Raw genomic sequence first — 18629 nt, forward strand, 5'->3', positions numbered from 1 at the left:
ATTCTGTATTGTTTTGGCAGGACCACAGAGCTCCCTCAGTTGGACTCTTGCTAGTTGGGCTAGCTGCAGGACTTTGTGTATTACCTTCCTCAAGCACACTCCTCACCTCCATACAGAAAGATGCAGTCTGGGCCGGAGACCTTCTTGCTCCATCGCTACTCGCCTTCCACTTCCTGTGGTTGAGTGAGGATCACAGCACAGCAGGCATTCTCTTGGTTGGCTCCTGCCTGCTGCTGGGCCTGTGTGACAGTCTCTCAGCAGATACACTGGTGGTCCTGAGTCGCTGCCTGGGCCTGGCGTCCTTGTCCTGCTGCCTCATGGTGTGTCTGTTTGCTGGAAACATGACAGGCGCCTTAACTAGCGTGGCTCTCAGCTTGCCCGTGCTTTTGGCTCCCACTTTTGGGAGAGACACTTTTGCATCTCTCACCTCACCTGCCGCCAATGAGGGAATGATGAGATTGTTTTTGAAAGGGTTCATGTCCGTAGGATGTTGGGCCTCCACTCGTTCACTTCACAAGTTTCTGTTGGATGTGACTGACCGATATAATTTACACATATAGAACTACTAATACTGTCTCCATCTTCAGGAATTTAATTAAGAGACTAATAAAAGGCTCAGGAAGTTTTGGTAGTTTATTTTCAAAGTAGCAGTTTGTAATATTTCTAATGTGTGGTTATAAAATTAAAATATAATTCCTATAAATTAATAAAAAATATGAAGAAATGAAATACATTCTTGAATTATTTCACTGTATGGAGAGTTCACTGAAACTTTACTAAAATAAACCAAATTGTCACCTGCATATTCAATAATTCTCACACATAGTTTAATGTTTGTTGGGGAATAAGTGGTGTATTTATGTGTCACAAGGGAATTACGGTGAAAGTTCAAATGCATTCTATACTGGGATGCAGGTCAATCTTATATTGTTGTTTTTTGTCATAAGAAACTGTCACCACAAAAACTTTATTTAATGTAAAGGTAATGTTTGAAGTCACATTTTAGCATAATTAACAAGTGTAAAATAAGCGAAGCGTTGCCATGGAGAGATATGTTCCGGAGTTGGGGAAGGAAAGGGGTGGACAGGAAGTGACGGAGGAACCCGCCTGTTGGAGTCACAGAACTACATTACATAGAAAACTAATGAGGCGTTCGTTTTTGTCGCTGCGAGTCCGCCATCTTGTGTAGCACAGCCTTGTTCGTTTGCGACTTTCGACGTTTTTACTGATGGTTTCTGAAATTCCGGACGCGATAAAGTATCAAAATGCCCTACGGTAAGGCTGTAAACTATCTATTTATGCCTATACAGTGCTGCCAGGTTATGCTACACAAGATGGCGGCGTGTGCGCTGAAGCACTGCGCGGCGGCGACACCGCGCTGTGTGTTGTGTCAGTTGGCTCACATTCTTAATAGCCTTTGATGAGGCGGTCAGTGTTTTTGAAATATCGGTACACTGACGTCTTAAACTATAACCTTTAGTTTGACTTGATAGGCTTTTTTATTTGACATTTTGAATTCTTCATTGTACAACATCAGGGGCATAAATGTGTCAATTGTATTTGTATTCGGTTGCTAAACTGTAATTTGACATGATATTATCCATCTGACTTTTTCATGTCATCCCATATTGTATTTTATAACAGTTATAATTAAGTGTCAGTGGTCCTTCGTAGTGTATTGGGTTTAAAAGTGTAAGTTGGTTAACAAAACTGCGCTTTTAAGATGTGTAGTGAAGCCTTCCCTCCGCCCCTTTTCTTTTAACAAGTGAGCAAACTGTTTGTTGCTCATAAACAGAGTCTAGGGACACATATTACTGTTAGAACATCATTTTAAAAGTCTATTTAGCATATTAGAAAATCTCTGGTTCATAACATTATTATTTAGTTATTTGCTAATATTGTGTTGACATGTTTACAAATACTAAATCAGAAGTTCACCTGTCACTGGCGCACCAATCCGTTCTCTCACGACTTAGTCCTCCACTGCAGCTGATGCAGGTTCTGCACTGAGCATGCTCGCTGCAGATGCCGCCTGTAAATGGGCCAAGAGTGCTGAGGAGGAGGAGAAAGGGGAGGGGAGAGCGTTTGGTGGGATGCTGTTGCAGCTCTTGAGAAAAGGAGCTGCATGCATAGGGAAGACGTGTCATTGAGAACATGGATGGGGCCTGAAATGGGAATACAAATGCCTGGGACCGTGGATTATAATATATGCTAAGGTAAGCACAGTGCATGATGGAATGTGGTCATGGGGCATTCGGTCATGTTGTCCTCTCCCTGCGTGTTTGATGTGGTTTTAATTTACAGGAACTGTTGCACAGCGTGGACATGTACGCCTTCTACTCCCTTTTAGTCTATATCTTCTACACTGTCTTCAAGAAGGAGGAAGAAGAGGAGGAGGAGGACGCCTTGGCGGCATCATGTGGAGCCTCTACAGACGTATGCCTCGCCACATCATATCCACCGTGTCGAAAAATAGCATTTTTTTCACGGGGAATCCATCCATCCATGCATGCATGCATGCATCATAGCAGAATTCCCGACAGTTTCAACGGGGTCTCCGATTGGATGTGCCATTGCACTCGCAGATCTTTGTGGGTAAATATTGTGAAAACACCACATGACCCTCATTTATGTCGCTGTACTCAGGAGCCAAGACCTGTTTCCATGGAAACAGGGAGCAGAAAGAAAGATGGCCACACCTCCACAATGAGAAAGAAAGCCAATGCTCGGCTAAGTGACTCTAGTAAGTGTGCATGTACTGTACATAATGAAAGATACATTTTACCCTCAGGTAATGTCCTTTGGTATCCGGTGTAGGCAGTAGCAGTGACAGTGATGAGTTGTCCCCAAGCGATGAAGACGAGGATGCCACGGATATCCCAGCATGCACTCCTCTGGCCGCGTTTCTGTCCTTCAAGCAGGAGTCTGACAAGAGGAGAGCCTCACAGAGCCAGCTGGAGTCAACAGGAAAGGTAACACCTTGACAAAAAAAAAAAAGAGCAACCTCTACGTGAGTTTAAAAAGTAAACTTGGCATCAGTTAGGAGAGTCCCCCTTGATGGCCGTCATGTCCCACTTGCTGAGCTTCCTGGAGCAGTACTCGCACTTCCAGCAGCTGCAGCAGCAAGCCGAGCAGTACCGTGTCCAGCTCAAGAGGCACCGCGTGCAGCACAGACGCCAGATGAAGGCGCTCCGGGCCTCCTACCGCCAGCGCCTCAAAGACAAGAAAAGCATCATTTGTAACCTGGAGGAAGCCGTCGGCCAGCAGCTGAGCCCACATGATGACGGTGAGGGAACAGTGGGTATGGTACCTGTGGTGCGTTGGTTCTCCAAGTGTGCTACAAGTACCACTGCTGGTACACGTGTGCCACAAGACAGTTGAAGTCAACCTGATGGAAAGCAGAGGTAGCAAAAATAGTGTACCAATTGACTATATTATTACAGGGGGTGCTGGAGCCTATCCCAGCTGTCTTCGCGCAAGAGGCGGGGTACACCCTGGACTGGTGGCCAGGGCACATATAGACAAACAACCATTCACACTCACATTCATACCTATGGACAATTTGGAGTCGCCAATTAACCTAGCATGTTTTTGGAATGTCTGAGAAAACCCACGCATGCAGGGGAGAACATACAAACTCCACACAGAGATGTCCGAAGGTGGGATTGAACTCGGGTCTCCTAGCTGTGAGGTCTGCACGCTAACCACCCGTCCGCCGTGCAGCCCCGTTGCCAACTTTTCACAAATGGAGAGTTTTCTGCTATTTGGGGCCTTAAAAGTGAAAGCACCTAATGTTTTGCCGTTTGTGTTGTCACTGAGCAGCAGCGGGGGCTCCTGAGAGGTCTGCCCCGCCCCCAAAGCAGTGGTGTGCGCAACACCTGGATAAAAATAAGGAAAAAACATCTTTGTCAAAACTTAAAAGCTAATTTCAATTTTGTCATAGGCAAAATTAATTGTTTTTTAGTTCCTACAGTGATAAACTTCAGAAAATTAGCATTCGGGGCCATGGTGAGGCCCTAAACTTATTATAGTGAATGAAGGCAGCAATGAAAAAAAGCTCTATATAAAATCAAATCTGTTATTATTATTATTATTATGTGTTGTTGTATTGTTATCATCATCAGTACGGACAGATACATAACTACGATGTAGTTACACAGCATGGACATGGACACAGTGACTTCCTGTTCAGTGTTCATTGAGTGTTGTTCATGTGAGTGCAGCTGCTTTGAACCCCGAGCGCCATCTTGACATGTGCATGACTCTGGAAAGGATGCCGCCTCACAGACGACAAGGTGTGATGTCCAGCTGATGAATATTCACGCTCGTTAGTCTCCGGCCGCAAATAGGGCAAATAGGGTATTGCTTGTTGCTGGAGATTCTTTGGTTGGCCGACTAGCAGCTTTGTTCCGTTTATAAATAATATGTGAGAGTTTCATTCCCTGCAAATGCACTTACAAGTCTGGCACATGCAAGGTGGCACGTGTACTCATGTTGGACTAAAAATAGCAGCTGATGATGTCGTGTCCTTGTGTTGGAAAATCGGTTTGCGTTGTTTGCTTAGAATGCAACACGCAGGTGGAAGCAATTATGTTTGTGTCTTATGATAGATGATGCATTCAATGCTAATACTTGCAGCGAGGCTGCACCGTATGCTGACACGGCAACACAATAACAGCTCAATAACATTATCATGCCCTGTGTTGAACATCAGAGGTGACAGCGGCTGCCTGGTCAATTTTTAAAGATGCTTTATTAAGATGCTGCAGGGCACGCTGTGATGCTGTTAGGTGGAGGCGGTTTTGCACCTTTGAGCAAGGAGGTTACACGTGAGGAGCTTAATGCGGCATTAATGACGTACTGAACAAGCTTGAAGTGCACATTTAGCGGGCTGCACGGTGGACAAGTGGTTAGCACGCGGACCTCACAGCTAGGAGACACGAGTTAAATCCCACCCGCGGCCATCTCTGTGTGGAATTTGCATGTCGTGCATGTTAGGTTAATTGGCGACTCCAAATTGCCCATAGGTATGAATGTGAGTGTGAATGGTTGTTTGTCTATATGTGCCCTGTGATTGGCTGCATTGGCCACCAGTCCAGGGTGTACCCCGCCTCTCGCCTGAAGACAGCTGGGATAGGCTCCAGCACCCCCGCAACCCTCGTGAGGATAAGCGGTAGAAAATCAATGAATGAATGCGTATTTAGCGTTCATTAATGTTACATCTAGGAACCATATACTTACACATATAGTGTTTTTTATTTATATGTATCTGGCCCTAAGGGTTAACAAAAATAATAAAAGTCAGTCTATAAATTATAATAATAAGAGCCCATGACTGAAGAGTGTTGTGTACTTACCTCACCAGGCGAGTGTGTCAACGTTGAGGGGGCTCAGGCAAGGGTTCACTGCCTGGTGGAGTCCCTGTACGGCCTGCAGGGTGAACGCAGCAAGCTGAGAGGAGAGCTGCATCTCCTGCGCTCCCAGCTGGAGCAGAAGGACAAAGATCGACATTCGCGTGTCCTGGCCTTTCAGCAGCAGGTAGCTACACAAACGCATGAGAAAGATAGTAGTTTTGTGTCGAAATGTGAATTTGGATTTCCTGCACAGATCGATGAGCTGAAGAGTGGCATAGAAGAACGCGAGGAGGAGCTGTCGAGACTCCGAACAGCCACTGTAAGTTCTCCTATGAAATATTCATAAGTGAATTTCTGCAGAGTAAGATTTCATAATAATAAATTGAATATGTTTTCAGGTTAAACCTGTTTATACAATCGATACATTCTCAGTACGATTTCCACCATCATTAGAGCTCTTCAGACATGAAATAACACCCCTACAGTCACCGATTACACCCGATTATTCTTTGTTTACACCACGTTGCGCAAGGTGCAAGATCAGTGCAGGGACATAAGAGACGGCCACTGCTAGCATACCAATCTACCGCTAGTTACCCTGCTGTGCTAGTTTAGCCTGCCTGCTAAACTAGTTAGCCTCTCCAATTTACTTATTCTTAACTTGAGAAGCCAAAAATTTACCACTTCCACACAAAATGAGAACTTTTTTTCCACATTGTCATGTCAGACATTGCATGGCTGACTTCATGCAGTGTGATGGTCAGCTCATGTAATCATGTCTCATCAGTGTAACATTACTGACATCTAGTGGCTTAGCATATATTGACCTACATTGGATTGCTTTTTACATATTGATAATACTCGCTGTCAGATGCTATTCCTTACTTCCTTAGGGGGCCACAGACTCAGAAAAACGTGTGCTGTGTCTTTCGGCGGAGAACGAGAGTCTCAAGCAGAGCCTGTCTGTCACTCAAGGCCTCCTGCAGCAGCTGACCACCGTCCCCTCACAGTCCAGCACCATGCTCATCAAGGTGGGATGATGCACTGTGCTTACTCAGAGCCCCCAAATACTCGCTGGAATTTTTTACCGTCCAATCAGGAAAACGAGAATCTGAGAAGCAGGGTGCAGCAGCTGGAGGCCTCCCTACAGCAACGCGCCGAGCGGCTGTCGCAGCTGGAGCAGCAGAGTGAGCGCAGCGAGTGGAGGAGGGGGGAGGAGCTGAGGAGACGAGAGGATCGAGTGAGGGAGCTTCAGCTGGAGTTGGACAGAGAGCGAGGAAAGGAGCCAGTGGTGAAGGTAGCTACGTAACTGCGATCAGACAAGCGACCATTTACAATCACCACATTCTGCTAAGTGTTAATTCAACTTACACAACTAACACAATCCATTGTGTTAAAGTGAGGGAAAAAAATAAAGTAAAAAAAATATATATTTTGTATATGGAATATATCTTTTTCTTTATTTTTGTTTATTTTTTTGCCTCTGTTTGTTTGTCCTAAAATATTACAAAAATAAAAGGGAAAAAAACATATCTAAATGTTGAATGCTCAAAACAGACACTCTCTGATTGGCTCTTTTGGTATAAGTTACTAAACGCATAAGAAACAATGGAACTTCTGACCTTTAACCTTCACCTACAGCAATATTGATACATTGAAAGTATTCAGACATTTAATGCACCTGTGACCCTCTGTGTAGTTTTTTTAATTGAAAAAATATTATTTTTGCATGTCCTAAAATATTACAAAAATAACCTTAAATAAAATAAAATCATGGCGTATTTAATTTTTTAAATGAATTTATTATTATATAATTATCATAATTGTTATATTATTACACATTTTTATTAATTTTTTCATATTAATTGTATTATTTAGCTTTATACAGTACTGTACAGGAGTTAATTGGTCCACAGACATCCACGAGAGAGTGCTTGTTTTGCTCACCTTCACATCTTAAAAGCTGCAACAGCCCTTAATAACAGTTCTTTCTTCCAGTACGTCACCCAGACTGTCGAGGTGGAATCGCCCGCCGCTGTCAAGCAGCTGACCAAAGCCAGACAGAGGAACGAGCTGCTGTCCGAGAAGCTGACCAATCAGAACGAGCGGTGCAAACAGTTGGAGGAGCAAATCAGGAAATCAGATGAATACAGCTGCAATCTGCAACACAAGGTACAACAAATCTACCCAATAGCATAAAAAAAGCGGGATTTTTCCCCGATATTGTGTATACAACACATACGTATGTATTCATATGTCATGTGACATGTATCGGTGTCGCCATATTGTTTTTGTCAAAATAGCCAATATCGGACATCCCTAATGATAGTTACAACCATTATTTGATTGCAGATTGCAGCTTACGAGCGAGAGATCGGCCAGCTGAGAGAGGAGTTGCTGAAGGAGATCGGCCACTTGGAGGAAAGGAAGGAGGAGGCGGTGAAGGCGGCCGCAAACTGCTCGGCAGAACACTTTCAGGACCTGCAGCACCAATTCTTTAGTCAGTCCTGTCAACTCAAACAGCTTCCGCACCCACGAGAACCGAGTTTAATACCGAGTCTATTCTTCTTCGGCAGCTTTACAGAAGCGCCTGACTGCCCTCCCGCCGACTCTACGCTGCATGAAAACAGACTACGCCAGTCTGAGGAGCCAAGTTAGGAACTTCTCTGAGTTTTACGGAGCGGCGATAAAGGAGGCCAAGAAGCAGGTAATCACATTACTTTGTGCTGGGGTGACAAACCTGCTAGTTCAAGACCGAGATGTGTACTTAAATATTGAATCCGTCACAAGTGGGACGTGAAACACCTGCAATGGATTCAGTGTCCCGTGAAGTCACTGACCAGGATGAATGGCAATATTCGCCGCCATCTTCTTTGGCAGGTTTCAGCAGCAATCTCCGAGATGTCTGAGGCCAACAAAGACCTTCTGGAGAAGTACAGGAAGGAGGTCGCACTGCGCAGGAAGTTGCATGAGCAGCTAGTGGAGCTAAAAGGTAAGCAGAGAAGAGGAAGCGATGCCACATTGGGTCATGTGACCGAGGCTGTGTGTGTTTGTGTGTGTCTCCAAGGCAACATTCGTGTGCTGTGCCGCGTGAAGCCCGTGCTGAAGGAGGACCAACACGAGGAAGGCCAATCTGTGGTGGTGACCACAGACCCAAATAACGAGTCCTCTCTGAACGTGCTGAGCAAAGGGAAAGGTCGCGCCTTTGAGCTGGACAAGGTCTTCCACCCCCAGGCTACACAGGAAGAGGTACAGTCCATCGCTGACCTAAACAACACATCCAAGGAAGAAGAAGAAAAACTGTAATGTCACATTTTGTAATGTCTTCAGGTCTTCCAGGAAATTGAGCCTCTTGTGACGTCCTGCATTGATGGCTACCATGTTTGCATATTTGCTTATGGACAGACTGGCTCTGGGAAAACATACACCATGGAGGTAATGGTGTTACAGTATGTATTGTATACTACAGATGACTGTATGGTCATTGGAAACTACAAGGCTACACTCAATGAACCACAGCTCCACCAGTGGTGGCAGCACTCATGCCGCCCCAGACCGTGAGGCTACTGTTACCTCCATAAAATAGACTTAGGGAAATACAGTTATAATTTTACTGCTCACTGCCAAATGTTCTCGACCTGAAACACATGAAAGAGCGGGAACAGTTGGTCGTCTATCCAACACAGCAGTTTTATTTATTTCTTCTTCTACGCAACTACAACCATCGAGCCATTCAAGCATGCTCTGATACTTGACAAGAAATATCCATATCAAGATAACATATATATATATATATATGTATGTATAAGAAAAATATACAGCCATTTTGTTCCTTCACCCATTCTTTTGTCTAATTCACTTGCACCTAAAATGGGTGCTATAGCACGGCCAGGCTTCGGTTCTCACCGCTAGGCCTGTTAGCATTAGCGAATATACACATGTATATACACAGACTTTCTTTTCTCACATAACTAATATACATTACAAATGTCACACTACTGTACTACATATCGTGGTGTACTTAAAAACACTTCTTTTTCACCAACCTGAAACATATGAATGGGCGGGAACAGTAGGGCTTCTCTCCAACACAGCAGTTCATTTAGTTCTTCTTCTACGCAACTACAACCATCGAACTATTCAAGCAGGCTTTGCTACTTGACAGGAAATAACCATATCAAGACAATATGTATATAAGAAAAATATACATTGAAATATACATCTATTTTAGTGGATCCATCCAATCCACTTGCACCTAAAATGGGTGCTAAAGGCTAGCACGGCCAGGCTTCGGTTCTCACCGCTAGGCCTGTTAGCATTAGCGATATATACACATGTATATACAGACTTTCTATTCTTACATAACTAATATACATTACAGATGCATCAAAAATCACTCTACTATACTACATATCGTGGTGTACTTAAAAACACTTTTCACCAACCTGAAACACATGAATTGGCGGGAACAGTAGGTCGTCTCTCTGACACAGCAGTTTATTTATTTCTTCTTCACCGCTTGTGTGTAGCCTTCCCCAACAACCAAGCCGCAACGCCCCCTGTGGCGCTACTGTGCAACAGCACCTTTCAACCAACAATTATAGGAAGATTAAATGAAAACCCCTTCGTTTTTTATGTTTTTTTTTACACCTTTACACTACCATAACTGGGGGCAAGACACAATTATCTAGACCAGGAGTCCGCAACCTGTGCCATCAAATCAGCCATTTTATCCACAGCCGCATTGGTACCATTGGACCAAACTAGCCAGGCTGAGAAGGCGGCCATGTTGAATACCATTGTCACTAAAGGACAGAAATGACTAAACTCAAACTCAATTTGATATGTTTGTATTGATTTTTTAGGGTAGTGTTGAGAACCCCGGCATCAACCAGAGGGCCCTCAAACATCTCTTCAGTGAGATGGAGGAGAGGAAGGACATGTGGTCGTACACGGTCACCGTCAGCTCTGTGGAGATCTACAACGAGGTGCTAAGGTACAGGCATATTCTTAGCAAAACCCGACGAGGATTACGAAAACGACACGTTCGATATCGTCTTTTTCTCAGGGATCTTCTGAGTAAGGACGGAGAGAAACTGGACATCAAAATCAACCCCGACGGAACAGGACAGCTGCACGTGCCAGGCCTCAGGGTCACGGAGGTCAAGAGCTTCCAACATATCAAGAAGGTCCTAGATGTTCTACTTCTCACTGTGTACTATAATGTGTACAGTCTTACTAAATACTGACTTTATGCAGACCTCACAGCTAGGAAACAAGGGTTCAATTCCACCCTGGTCGCATTTAATGGTGTGTCGGTCATGAACGAACGGGTTAAAAGAACTAGTTCTTTTTTGTGAACAGAATGAACAGGGTCACCGCCCCTAAAATACCCGTTCAGTATGTTCTGTTGCAAATCCTTTTTTTGATTGGCTGGAGAGTCACTTCACTATCATCGAGCCTCGCTCTGTGGGTGGGTGGGGTTAGCTGACTGAAAGACCGAGACCGAGAGATTGACTGACACTATGGGTGACCTCGTTCATTCCGTTCACAAAAATGAACCAGTTCTTTTGACCTGTTCGTTCATGACTGACACACCACTAGTCATCACTAGTCATGTTGTTGCGCAGTTGAGTCGGAACAAACGTGAACATGAGTAAAAATGAACGGATCTTTTTACTGAATGAACCGGAATGAGGGGCTGCACGGGGGTCGAATGGTTAGCGCACCGACCTCACAGCTAGGAGACCAGGGTTCAATTCCACCCTCGGCCATGTCTGTGTGGAGTTTGCATGTTCTCCCCGTGCATGCGTGGGTTTTCTCCGGGTACTCCGGTTTCCTCCCACATTCCAAAAACATGCTAGGTTAATTGCCGAAAAATTGTCCATAGCTATGAATGTGAGTGTGAATGGTTGTTCTATAATATAATGGTTGTCTATATGTGCCTTGTGATTGGCTGCATGGCCACCAGTCCAGGGTGTACCCCGCCTCTCGCCTGAGGACAGCTGGGATAGGCTCCAGCATCCCCGCCCCCCCCCCCCCCCCCCCCCCCCGCGTGAGCATAAACCGTAGAAAATGAATGAATGAATGAATGGTATGTTTTCTTGTGTCCAGATATTAGCCACAGCCCGCAGGAACAGGATAACATTTGGCACTCAGATGAACCAGCACAGCTCTCGCTCTCATGCTCTGCTCTGCATCACCGTTCAGGGCACGGACCTCGCCACCGGCTCCAAAACCACCGGTCAGTTCCACAGACAATTATTCCCAATTTTCTTCCCAGTTATTTTAGTCTACAACCCACAGGGGGCGCTACGAATGCCATGAGAAATATGATCAGTAGCAGTTATTTATTGTACTAATGACATTTGGATGGTTATTTCTTCCATCGCTGACAGGCAAGTTGAACCTCGTTGACCTGGCGGGATCGGAGAGGGTATGGAAATCTGGTGCGGAGGGTGAAAGGCTGAAGGAGGCCCAAAATATCAACCGTTCCCTGTTGGCGCTTGGGGATGTCATTCAAGGACTGAGAGCCCGACAGACTCACATCCCGTTCAGGAACTCTCGCCTTACATACTTGTTGCAGGACTCGCTGGGTAAAGGCAGCAAGACCGCCATGGTGGTGCAGGTAAGATCTTGCATGTCCAATGGGATACGTTATGGTCGTCTTTTAACTTTTACATTATTTTTACACTTGCTTTTCCTTTCTGAAGGTGTCTTCTCTGGAGAGTAACGTAGGGGAGACGTTGTGCTCGCTGAAGTTTGCCCAAAGGGTGTGCAAGGTGGAACTCGGCCCTGCAGCCAGGAAGATAGAATCCGGCGGCGGGCAGTGCGACTAAACCAACGACTTCACATCCATCGTAACTTTACAGCTATCCTGCTCAAGGGCTAAAACTGTCTGGTGGGGGGGGGGGGGTCAACGTTAATACTGTAATACATAAGACAGTTGAGCACCTTTTGCCATGTTTGAAGGCATGCGGGAATATTTCTACCTTCGCTGCGAGCGCCAAAGCAACGATTCTATGTTTCCACGAGTCGTGTTTCCTTTCCGACAATTCGCCCCGACGTTTGTTTTTATTCCATATTCCTTGTAATGTATGTTTCTAAAAAGGTACTGTAGTTCCTGTGTAGCTTTTAATGACACGCAGTTAACACGCATTGATGTAGTTCATCTGAAGATGTTTTGCTTTCGAGCCTTATTACCGTATTTTCTGGACTATAAGTCGCACAAGGTCAATAATGCATACTTAGGTAGAAAAACACATACATAAGTTGCAACAACTTGACCAAAATAGACATTACATCATCTTGTAAGGCAAGTTTTAACATTAATAAAAGAATAGAGAACAGGCTGAATAATAATATGCTAACACAATGGTTATTCAGCTACACAAAAAGGTGTCCAGTTTTTTCATTTATAAGTCGCAGGAAAAAAAAGTGCGACTTATAATCCGGTAAATACGGTATTTGCCTTTTTAAGAAGGCCAATGGCAGTCACGTGAGTAGGTGGCCTTGTGTAGTAGTTAGGAATAGTGCAATATGCTCCTGATGGAGCAGGTTCACGGGCCTATGTGGACACAAGATGCACTTTATAGTCAAATAAATAGGATGCATTTATGTCAGCATAAAGCATTGAGTTGCTTGAAATAGATATCACTAGTGAACGTCATACCAAAAAAAAAAATGTCTGTCACCATTTGAATCGAAAGTACTTTTGATTCACTAAGTAGCAAGGCATCAACGTAACCATCCACTTTTCTCAGTAGTTATGATGGATTTAAAGTGTGGAAATTACAAATTTATTTTAGTTGAAAACATGTAAACAGATTGTATGCTTGGATTTTTATGATACAAAAATAAAAAGACAACAAAATGTTCCGCTTTTCTTCTGTTCAATCAAGTCAGTCCGAGTCCCTCTGGTCTTCTTGAACGGCTCCCACGACTCTAGCCAGCTCCTCTTCGCTGCCTCGCAGACGATCACCTGAACACGAATAAATTATTTATTTGTGTCATATTTAACAGGATATGGCCAAAAATCCTGGTCAAATACTTACGGATGAGTTCGGCGATGGCCCTTTGTGTTCTCCTTGATAGCTTCTCCAGTTTCTTTGCCACGTCCCGCTTCAGATCCCTGGATCCATAACCGAAATGTCAGGGGTCGACTTGACTGATGTGAGATGCAAGAGACAAGAGTACGAAGCAGAATTGTCTTACCAGTCTGGTTTCCTTGGCGCCAGATTAGCCAAATCCTGAGGACAGAAAATAGACGATATAAAGCGTTTATGTGTTTACGTCCACATAAGGGGAGACGAAAATGAGTACACACCACTTCTTCAATGATGGGTTCGGGATTGGCTGCCTCTAACTGGTCTTTGACTTTATCCTCCACTGCACACAAAAGAATAACAAATAACAATAACAAATATTGTACAGACAGAAGTAACGAGACAAGACAATATTAACTAATCAATCAATCATTGGACTGGATCAGTTGTTCCCTTTGGATCACTTTTTACAGTGTATCCCTTCAATTGACCTGGAGCCATGTACACTGATATGTGCTCTGCTCCTTTCTCTTTGCAGTGTGAGGCGTTCAGGTGCATTCGTATTTTTGAGTGTTAAGCACCAAGTTTTTTTTTTTATACCCCGCTTTGGCGATTTTATTTAGTGAGAAAAAAAGGTTGGTAGGGCTGCACGGTGGGTGTGTGGTTAGCACGTGGACCTCACAGCTAGGAGACCCAGGTTCAATTCCACCTTCGGCCATCTCTGTGTGACGTTTCCGGGTACTCCGGACTCCGCCGACTCCAAATTGTCCATAGGTATGAATGTGAGTGTGAATGGTTGTTTGTCTATATGTGCCCTGTGATTGGCTGGCCAATTGGCTGGCCTCTTGGCCGAAGACAGCTGGGATAGGCTCTAGCAAACCCCAAAAGACAGCTGGGATAGGCTCCGGCAACCCCCAGAAGACAGCTGGGATAGGCTCCGGCAACCCCCAGAAGACAGCTGGGATAGGCTCCGGCAAACCCCAGAAGACAGCTGGGATAGGCTCCGGCAACCCCCAGAAGACAGCTGGGATAGGCTCCGGCAACCCCCAGAAGACAGCTGGGATAGGCTCCGGCAACCCCCAGAAGACAGCTGGGATAGGCTCCGGCAACCCCCAGAAGACAGCTGGGATAGGCTCCGGCAACCCCCAGAAGACAGCTGGGATAGGCTACGGCAACCCCAGAAGACAGCTGGGATAGGCTCCGGCAACCCCAGAAGACAACTGGGATAGGCTCCGCCAACCCCAGAAGACAGCTGGGATAGGCTCCGCCAACCCCAGAAGACAGCTGGGATAGGCTCCGCCAACCCCAGAAGACAGCTGGGATAGGCGCCGGCAACCCCCAGAAGACAGCTGGGATAGGCTCCGGCAACCCCCGAAGACAGCTAGGATAGGCTCCAGCACCCCTCATGAGAATAAGCAGTAGAAAATAAATGAATGAAAAAGATTGGTCTGTTTTCCATAGCAAAGTATGGACCATACAGGCATTGGATGCATTTAGTTGGACAAAGCATTCTAGATTTCCAGTACTATTTCTGGTACCAATAACGTTGTCCACACATTCCACACAAACCTGACGCAGGTTTGGCTTTGGGGACCTGCCTCTCCTTCAGCTCTTCATCCTCTGGAATGTAGTTCCTCAGCTTCAGCTCCCTGCGCAAAGACACAAATGAGTGAGACGGCGTCTTCCAGCGGGAGGCGCTGCAGGCCATAGACTGAAGCGACTTTCAGAAACATCCCGTTCGTTGACTGGTTGGAGGCTTGTGGGGGGGGGGGGTGGTGAACATAGTCGCCCTTTTTTCTTCCCTGTAAAGCAGTCTAGTTAACATGTCCCACCTGCTCCTGGGCACAGACGACAAACGGCCCAGGAATGCTGCCCTTGACGGGCTAATGACTTTCATCATCTCTGCTCATTGAGGAATTCTTGGCAGGCTCGGCTCAGTGACCACACAGGGTCCACACTAGCGTCTGAGCCGTGCGATGAAGCTACTGGGGGGCACGTAGCTGACTCATTCATCACACCCCCCCCCCGCCCTGTTGCAGCCAAAAGACAGACGCATGCCTTGTATGGCTAACGGCAGGGATGCTGCTCATGTTCGTCACTATTAGCTCTCTGCTAAAGAGGCAGTGTGGGGGAAAAGATGGCTACAAATCTCTCTCTCTCTACTGTTAGCATAATCTAGACTCAATTTATTGCACAACGCAGCAACAACAAAACCAATGTTGGAATAGCGGAAACAGCTTGACGAGTTCAATGTACGCAAACAACACTAACAGAGCCTGCTCGCGAGTTTAATCAAGCTGTTGGGTGCAAACCAGTCATGATACTTCCAATACAGCTACTGCACTTTTGCATTTAGGTCGGCTATACGAGTCGGACTGCTGTAGATTCAATGCAATGTGATCCCTCATCAATTTTTCAACACTGTGTCACATGACACATTCTCAAATATGTGTCTTAGTTTGCAAGTAAACAAGATTATTTCATGCAGTACTTATGATCAAATATCACTATTTGGCCATTCCGCTCTCGTTTATTCTCCCGAGAGTGCTCTATTGTGTTGTTGGACTGGAGGAAATACGGAGGCACTCCCTTTCGGTGTCGTCACCTCGCAGTCATTAAATATAAACAATGGAAAAAGGTCCTGTAGGACAGGAAAGATGGCTGCTGCTACTGTTGCTGCTGCTTCTTCATACCGTCTGCAGGATATTTGAGCAGCGGATAAGCAACAATGTCGCAAGAGTAGCCGTCGTAAACAGCATGCTAACAAAAGGTGCAATGTGTCGGCGGTAATTAGTGTTGAAATGAAATGCAAATAAAGGTTTTACTATCGTGCACAAAACCAAACCTAAAAAGACTATTTTATGTAATAAACTCACTTGTGTCTCTCCTCCGTCCTTTCCCTCTCCTCCTCCTCCTCCAGTGCAGCTTTTTTATGCTCTGGCTCTCCATCTTCTTGCTGTCTTCCCTGTTGGAATAAAACAACACATCAATACTGTACGTTATAATACAGGACCCCTGCTTTACTCTTGTAGTACGCTCTGTGTGTTATTATGTCTGACTACCACTTACAAGGCTGTCAAACCACATCTGTGGAATATTTTTGACCTGAATTTTGAAGTCAAGCACAAATACGCTGCAATACGCTGTATTACTTGTGTCCTATTTAGCGTTGGTAAGAACATTCAATTGGAAAAATCAGACAATGGAGACAAAACAAAGCTAATAAACTGTATCAGGGAGGCAGTGAGTTACAGTGCGAATAAAGTAAACAAAAAAAAAAGTCCAAGCTGTAACAAAGGACATTAAATCCCACCCTTGTGTCATTTTCCTGAAGAGGCTTCCTGTCCACTTGCTACAACAATTCATAGCTCCGGCTCATTCTTCAAGTAGAGTACAAAAGGAAAGCAAGGAATGTCAACAATCTGTCAAAACTTGGCTTGGCAAGTCACTTTCTTTCCATACTGCAACGCCTCAGTGTCATCCACAGTAATGTACACAACGGGCGGATTTTAACAGCCACCGGAGGACATTCTTCTTGTAAGGACTTGCATGTTAAAATGCATTATGGGTGTTCAAATAATCATCACAACATGTACTGGGATGTAGGGATCGGACTGGTTGAAATCAGCCTCCGCCACGAGATCAGGCCGATCCGGTTGCCGTATCACGTTCCTAACTCTGGGGCACAACTCCAGATGCGCCTCAAAGCTGGTTGCTACTTGACTCCTGCTACCCTCAAGAAGAAGACAACACAACACCACCACGCAGGGATGCGACGTTAGTTTTACGTTGGCTAGTCGGCTCTGTAGCTACAGTGGTTGTTACCTCTCACTGTGCGCGGACCGCTGTGTCATGATGCGGGGAGAGTTTGTTAAAAAACGTCATATATTCTAACGCACACCACAATTTTATCTATAAAAATGTCACATGATTAGTCCTGCCCTAACAGGATTTTGCAGGCCCATTTTTTTCCAATTGTATCTGTATTGGTTGGACTTTAATATTGTTGGTTACGCTGCATAATTTAAAAAAATATATATTCAGCAATATTCATTCCATAGGTATGAATGGTTGGGGGTTTGCGTGCAGGCCACACAGCTAGTAGACCCAAGTTCGATTCCAGAACCATACTAGGTTATTTGGCGACTCCAAATTGTCCATAGGTATGAATGTGAGTGTGAATGGTTGTTTGTCTATATGTGCCCTGTGATTGGTTGTATCCCACCTCTTGCCTGAAGAGAGCTGGAATAGGCTCCAGCATCCCCACAACCCTCATGAGGATAAGCGGTAGAAAATAAATGAATGAATGGTTGTTTGTCTATATGTGCCCTGCGATTAGCTGGCTAGCTCAAAGACAGCTGGGATAGGCTCCAGCATACCCCCTGCAACCCTAGTGAGGATAAGTGACATAAAAAATGGATGAATGGACTACATAATGACAGGAAGTCAAGGGTCTCCTCACTACATTTAAATAGTACTTGCTCAAACAGTATTGTCATTGTCTTTATGCTATTTTGTGGTAAGTATATCCATAACGTATGAATTTAACAATGAAGCAATGCCACTCAAAATCACGTGGGGAGCTACCTGCACGAGACTACCGCTATAGCTTAGTGATACAATGTTGTAGACATCAACTAGCACAATAGCATCAATGCTAAGTCAGTCAGCGACTGAATAGAAAAGACATAGAATAGAAAAGTACAGCGACTTTCGTGAAATGACTCTAAAACTGTCTTACTTTGTATGTATGTCAGTCACTGCAACGAGAAAATACTATTATTATAGGTTAGCAATAACATCTACCGGCTAGCTAGCTAGCTAGCTAGCGGCTAACATCGGTACATAGAGTATAGCTTGTATGACTCAAAAACAAATCAACAACGTTTTCTCAGCCCAAACTTTTCCTCTCTTACTTTGCTGCCTACTTACGTGAAGTTGTTTTTCTCTTAGTGCTTTTAACCTTTCTTTTCTCTTCAGGGCTTGATCCCGTAGCGAGCCAATGTTTTTCTCCATGTTTAGCTCCTCCGCTACACGCCGCTCAGTCGTCTCTGCGCTCCATTACAGAACCTAGGCCAGGTTGTGTAGTCGACCGACGAGTAATCGATCGCACTTTGGTTTTTGACTACGTTTCTTAATTTGTGCATTGATGTGGTTTTATATACTTTTGTTTAAGTATATTATATTTCAATTTTGCGCGTATTAATGACACAATTCCATGTCTATACGT

At 44.8% G+C, this 18629-nt stretch overlaps 2 protein-coding genes and 1 long non-coding RNA gene across 4 annotated transcripts; 1 reads left to right on the forward strand and 2 right to left on the reverse strand.

Moving 5' to 3' along the window:
• Positions 1-44: 44 nt before the first annotated feature.
• LOC144901958 (uncharacterized) lies at positions 45-8398 on the reverse strand. Of its 2 annotated transcripts, XR_013630157.1 has the most exons (9): positions 8195-8398; positions 7719-7835; positions 7302-7514; positions 6240-6609; positions 5358-5542; positions 3311-3388; positions 2786-3213; positions 1939-2052; positions 317-333 (listed from the first exon to the last, which is right to left on the reverse strand). It is a non-coding gene; the product is annotated as an uncharacterized LOC144901958 (long non-coding RNA). The 2 variants fall into 2 exon arrangements; XR_013630158.1 differs by having other exon boundaries at positions 45-326; positions 1939-3213.
• LOC131137301 (kinesin-like protein KIFC3) lies at positions 1614-13220 on the forward strand. The gene is made up of 20 exons (XM_058085061.2): positions 1614-2216; positions 2305-2436; positions 2647-2743; positions 2818-2972; positions 3040-3286; positions 5366-5538; positions 5608-5673; positions 6248-6385; positions 6454-6651; positions 7353-7526; positions 7707-7854; positions 7931-8061; positions 8235-8346; positions 8422-8603; positions 8685-8789; positions 10220-10350; positions 10423-10543; positions 11469-11598; positions 11753-11982; positions 12068-13220. The coding sequence occupies exons 2-20, from the start codon at positions 2326-2328 to the stop codon at positions 12191-12193; spliced, it is 2775 nt and encodes a 924-aa protein (XP_057941044.2). The 5' UTR covers positions 1614-2216; positions 2305-2325; the 3' UTR covers positions 12194-13220.
• ccdc12 (coiled-coil domain containing 12) lies at positions 13131-18486 on the reverse strand. Its single transcript, XM_058085077.2, has 7 exons — positions 18332-18486; positions 16276-16364; positions 14969-15048; positions 13681-13742; positions 13569-13603; positions 13409-13485; positions 13131-13335 (listed from the first exon to the last, which is right to left on the reverse strand). The coding sequence occupies exons 1-7, from the start codon at positions 18413-18415 to the stop codon at positions 13256-13258; spliced, it is 507 nt and encodes a 168-aa protein (XP_057941060.2). The 5' UTR covers positions 18416-18486; the 3' UTR covers positions 13131-13255.
• Between the last annotated feature and the right edge of the window lie 143 nt (positions 18487-18629).

Source organism: Doryrhamphus excisus, linkage group LG17, assembly GCF_037039965.1.
Source record: "Doryrhamphus excisus strain RoL-2023G ecotype Guam linkage group LG17, RoL_Dexc_Guam_v1.1, whole genome shotgun sequence".
NCBI lineage: Eukaryota > Metazoa > Chordata > Actinopteri > Syngnathiformes > Syngnathidae > Doryrhamphus > Doryrhamphus excisus.

What these genes read in the sequence shown, in the direction of transcription:
- LOC131137301 (XM_058085061.2), top strand. Translation starts at nt 2,326, where the DNA reads ATGTACGCCTTCTACTCCCTTTTAGTCTATATCTTCTACACTGTCTTC. An exon ending in CCAGCACCATGCTCATCAAG is followed by an intron (nt 6,386 to 6,453) that starts GTGGGATGATGC and finishes CCGTCCAATCAG; the next exon opens with GAAAACGAGAATCTGAGAAG. An exon ending in CCTGCAGCACCAATTCTTTA is followed by an intron (nt 7,855 to 7,930) that starts GTCAGTCCTGTC and finishes CTTCTTCGGCAG; the next exon opens with CTTTACAGAAGCGCCTGACT.
- ccdc12 (XM_058085077.2), bottom strand. Translation starts at nt 18,415, where the DNA reads ATGGAGAAAAACATTGGCTCGCTACGGGATCAAGCCCTGAAGAGAAAA. An exon ending in AGGACGGAGGAGAGACACAA is followed by an intron (nt 15,049 to 16,275) that starts GTGAGTTTATTA and finishes GTCTTTGCGCAG; the next exon opens with GGAGCTGAAGCTGAGGAACT. An exon ending in AACCCATCATTGAAGAAGTG is followed by an intron (nt 13,604 to 13,680) that starts GTGTGTACTCAT and finishes TTCTGTCCTCAG; the next exon opens with GATTTGGCTAATCTGGCGCC.